Raw genomic sequence first — 5,000 nt, 5'->3', positions numbered from 1 at the left:
ATATCTTTTTCTTATTTTTCTGTGTTTCTCTCATATTACTCTTTCTTTCCCTCTCTCTATCCCTCTAATATTTCTCTCTCTCTCTCTCTCTCTCTCTCTCTCTCTCTCTCTCTCTCTCTCTCTCTCTCTCTCTTGGTCCCCCCCCCTCTCTCTCTGACTCTCTCTCTTTCTCTCTCTCTCTCTCTCTCTCTCTCTCTCTCATTCTGTATATATCTCTTTTTCTTATTTATGTGTTTCTCTCATATTTATCTTTCTTTCCTTCTCTCTCTCTATCCCTCTATCTCTCTAGGTCTCTCTCTGTTACTCTCTCTCTCTCTCTCTCTCTCTCTCTCTGTGTCTCTCTCTCTCTCTCTCTCTCTCTGTCTCATTCTCTATATATCTCTTTTTCTTATTTATGTGTTTCTCTCATATTTCTCTTTCTTTTGCTCTCTATCTCTCTAATATCTCTCTCTCTCTAGGTCTCTGTCTCTCTCTCTCTCTCTCTGTTACTCTCTCTCTCGGTCTCCCCTTCTCCCTCTCTCTGTCTCTCTGTCTCTCTGTCTCTCTCTCTCTCTCTCTCTCTCTCTCTGTGCGTATCTCTTTCTCACTCTCTCTTCCTTCCCTCTCTCTCTCTCTCTCTCTCTCTCTCTCTCTCTTTCATATTTCTCTCTTTCTCCCTCTGTCTTTCTGTCTCTTTCTGTCTGCATATATATACTGTGTGTGTGTGTGTGTGTGTGTGTGTGTGTGTGTGTGTGTGTGTGTGTACATAAAATCAAATAACTGTTTTTAGATCTTCACCTGGTTTCTCCGTAATAGTGAACTGTGTTTGTGAGTCAGGGAGATGATTTCTGTCAGAATGTCTTTTTTCCTGTTGAGTGTTTTGTAGGTCTGTTTGTATTTGAGGGTGTAATGATAATGTATCTCCTATCATTTCTGTCACAGGCTGTTTCATTGTGGTCTCTCAGAGAGAAGCTGTGCAGCTTTGGCCTCAGTTCTCAGATCAAACTCCTCAAGTCTGAGAGAACTGGATCTGAGTAAAAATTGTCTGTGTGATTCAGGAGTGACGCTGCTCTCTGCTGGACTGGAGGATCAACACTGTAAACTGGAGACACTCAGGTATTAATTCATTGTACTTTTCTGCCTCCTTAACATACTTTGCTATTTCTGAGCTTGATGTGTTCATGTGTGTGTGTGTGTGTGTGTGTGTGTGTGTGTGTGTGTGTTTGAAGGACAGAAAGAGAGACATGATGTTTATTTGTACTTGTAGTAATTTTACTCTTTACTGAAAATCTAAGGAGAGCCAATCTGTTCTAAGCTAACGGCTAACAGTGAGATGTGTTGGGTGTTTAATGACGACTAATTTATTTCACTCATCAACGTTTCTTTCCTAGTTAGAATCCAGTTTCTGCTGCAGTGAAACTGCAGGTGTGTAAATTTGCGGCTCTGCAGTCCGACCGTTCCCCAGAGTGCATTTAGGGCGGAGAGGTTCCTGCAGGGCGTTGTAAGGAAAAAATTGTACCTAAAGAAAACGTATTTTTTCAGTTTAGCACTAGTTCACCACGATCAGCGTGACAGATAAAAGCTCCTGAGATACGTGTAAGTTCACTGGTCATTTAGGAGCAGATAAAATGGTGATATTTGTAGTGCAGACATGAAAACGTCTGGTTCCTAGAACTATAGTGGTGAATAATTTTGACTGTAAATTTCTTTAGAAAGGCTCATTTCACTCCAAACTGCTCTGAATGATTTTTACATCTAAAGCGTTAATTGACTGATTCATTTAGCTGAATGGATGGAGTTCCCCTTTAAAGAGAAAGTGTGAGACTGGTGAATGAGAACTGGGTAGATCCTTATTTTACAGAACTAAAGTCAACTAATATTTAATGAAGGTAAATTTGTGGTATTTAGCAGTAATTTGCTGGTACTTACTTTACACATATATCGTTTTTTACATAACACACTACTAATGACTTCCAGCTGCACTTATTCAGAAGTTAAAGGTAAATATGAAGTGTTACTTGTAAATCATTCATATTTACCTTTTAACTTCAGAGGAGCTGTTGTGAGAAATACCAGGTGTATTTCAGGTTTTAGTGATTCAGCCTTTCAGTACCTTCATGTATTTCACTGCTGTAGGAAAATTCTGGGATCTCCTCCCTTGGCTAGCACGCTCCAGGACTCCATTTCCCATAATTCCAGTCTCGATGACGTCACCAGTTCCTCCAATCACGTGTAACTGCGTTGTTCTCAGTCATTTAAGATCCGCGGGCGTCGTCTTGTGATTGTGCAGCGTTAACAGATTAGATTATTCAGCAGATTATTCATTGATTTCATAGTGTTTAAAAGGTTCCCAGGTTAAAGAGAAAGTATGAGAGTGTTGACTGGAAACTGGGCAGATCTTTTTATGATGTTACAGTAAGTAACTAGTATTTAATAAGTAAATATTTGGTGGTTTCTGGAACGTATTTTGAACATTTATATTAATTTACATAACAAACTACTAAAACTACATGAAGAGTATCAGGTATGTGTAACTACTTCCTCAGGATTTAATGATATGTTGGACTTACTAGTAATATTTAGTGCATAATGATCCAGTTCAGTGTGTAAGTACAGAGTAACTAATGTGAGAAATTCCAGGAATATTTCAGCTTTTAGTGATTCAGTGTTTCTGTAAGTTTCTGCATATGTGACAGAGGAAGTAGATCTAAATTAGAAGTAGAATAAATGAGATGAAGTCCCTTTATTTCAGTACAGTAACACATTCAGTATTACTTGGTATGTTTACTGGTAAGTTCTCTGTAACAGTGTTGTAACATTGTAGTAACAGGACTGTAAACTAGTGTAACTTTGTCCATAGTAATTACACAGAAACCACATGTTCTCTGATCAGCACTTTGTACGTAGGAATTAAATAGTAGATATTTTTTCTGGTCTTTGTGACTAAAACAGAGTAAAAAGTACTGAAATCATAACCAAGCAATGTTCACATAACCACACACACTCTTCACTGTCTCTCTCTCTCTCTCTCTCTCTCTCTCTCTCTCTCTCTCTCTCTCTCTCTCTCTTTGTCTCTACAGCCCAATTTGTACAACAGTTGTCCAAGATTTCTAAACTTTGTTGAAGCCCCTCTCTGGTAGGTGACAGTAGGACGAGGTCGTCCACCTAGAGGAGGCATTTAATTGTTGTATCTCCCATAGAGAGTCCAGGTTCTTCATCACTCTGGTCAAGTTCTCCAGCCAGTTCATTGATGTACATGTTAAACGGGGTGGGGCTCAGGCTGCAGCCGTCTCACTCCTCACGACTGTGGAAAGAACCCAGTTGTGATTGTTCCAATCTTCACTGCACATTTACTGTGAGAATACATAGATTTAATAACATCGTACTCCCCCCACCCCCCACCTCACTTTCAGTGAGTTTATAAAATAATCCATTGTGCCAAATTCAGTCAAAAGCTTTTTGAAAGTCGGTGAAACGTAAAGATTCTGCCTTTGTTTTGGTTTTACATGTTTATCGATTAGTGTATGAAGAGTGAAGATGTGGTCTGATGTTTGATGACTTGGTAAGAAGCCCATCTGGTTTTTGTTTAGATCATTATGTTCTTTTAGAAAGTGAGTTATTCAAGTGTTGAGGAAGCTTCAGAAGACCTTTCCCAGTTTACTGGTCATGCAGATTCCTCTGTAATTGTTTGGGTCAAGTTTGTCTCCAGATTTAAATATGGGGGTGATGAGCCCCTCGTTCCAGACTGTGGGGAAATGGCCTACATTTAAAATAAGATTGAAGAGTTTTAGAAAAGCCCATTTGAATTTAAGGTCAGTGTTTCTTAGCTTTTCATTTAAGATGCCATCTGTACCACAGGCTTTATTGGGTTGGAGTTTTTCTTCTAATTCTTCTGAGAAGTCTGAGAAGTCCAGTAGATTTTGATAGTCCTTAATGGTTTATCAAGAACTTGTAATTTTCCAGATATTTTTTCTTGCTCTACATTTACTGATGGACTTCTGTATAATTCCCAAAATGGTTTCTCCATATATCCCCATCTCTAACTGTTATATCATCTTGGTTTTTTCTGTTTAGTGATTTCCAGTGGTCCCAGAATAAATTTGAGTTGAGTGATTTCTCAGAGTAATTTATTTGATTTTGTGTGTATTTGTACTTTTTTGTTTTCATTATGCATTTATATTGTTTAAGTATCTCACAGTATTTTGTACACAGTTCCTGATTATGCAGTTCTCTGTGCTTCTGATTGGATAAACTTCTTGCCTCTTTTTTTTGCAGTCCTGATCAAACTCTTTGTTTGACTGGGAGCTCTTAGATTTGTTTTTTTTAACAGTCAGATTTTAAATTTGTGTTGCATGAGCAAAGATTTTGTTGAGGTTTTCCAGAACCACCTCAACTCTCTTTATTTTGGGGGTAGATGTTTGACAGGAAGGAGTCAAGACGGGTCTGGATTTCTGGAGATATTTTTCAGTCCTGAGCCCACTTGAGGGGTGGTCTGAGTTTGTACATTGGGCTGGGTTTTCGCTGATTATCATTTGTAGCTGTTCTTTTCAGGTATATAGTGATTTGGCTGTGGTCAGAGAGGGGTGTTAATGGCTTGACTGTGAAGGCTCTCAGGAAAGTCAGGTCCGGATCTGTTATAGTGTAGTCCACCATACTGCTGCCTAGAGCTGAGCTGTAGGTGAGCTGACCAGAGGAGTTCCCTCGCAGCCGTCTGTTTACAATGTACAGACCCAGGGCTTCAACAGAGCTGCAGTAGGTTCTTCACATGTGCGTTTATTGACTTGTCACAGTTTTCTCTTGGGGGAGTAAGAGGGAAATATAAAACTTTCTCCTGTTATAAAGTGATCACCTTGACTGCTGATAAAGTCTGGTTGGTCTCCTGTTCTTGCGTTTAGGTCCCCACAGATAATTACATGGCCTTTTACGAGGTTTTTGGAAATGGCTGATTTCAGTTTCTAGATTTGGGAAGGTTTCTTCATTGAAATAGGGGGATTCTAATATTGCACAAAGGATATTTTGAG

At 39.2% G+C, this 5,000-nt stretch overlaps 2 protein-coding genes across 5 annotated transcripts in view; one reads left to right on the top strand and one right to left on the bottom strand.

The window, feature by feature from the left end:
* LOC108415395 (NACHT, LRR and PYD domains-containing protein 3-like) overlaps positions 1-1,207 on the top strand; it is an 843,678-nt gene extending 842,471 nt beyond the window's left edge. For 2 of the 4 annotated variants that reach the window (XM_037540844.1, XM_037540843.1), the window contains one exon: positions 922-1,197. In XM_037540844.1, coding sequence (XP_037396741.1) covers positions 922-1,102 — 181 coding nt within the window. In that variant the 3' untranslated portion in view covers positions 1,103-1,197. Of the gene's footprint in view, positions 1-921 lie in introns of all 4 variants that reach the window. The other 2 variants (XM_037540838.1, XM_037540833.1) reach the window with 2 other exon arrangements.
* The window catches only part of LOC108415618 (protein NLRC5-like), an 802,877-nt gene that overhangs the window by 776,795 nt on the left and 21,082 nt on the right, over positions 1-5,000 (bottom strand).

This window comes from Pygocentrus nattereri, chromosome 9 (assembly GCF_015220715.1).
Source record: "Pygocentrus nattereri isolate fPygNat1 chromosome 9, fPygNat1.pri, whole genome shotgun sequence".
Classification (NCBI taxonomy): Eukaryota; Metazoa; Chordata; class Actinopteri; order Characiformes; family Serrasalmidae; genus Pygocentrus; species Pygocentrus nattereri.
This window is presented reverse-complemented; position numbering and strand designations above follow the sequence as displayed.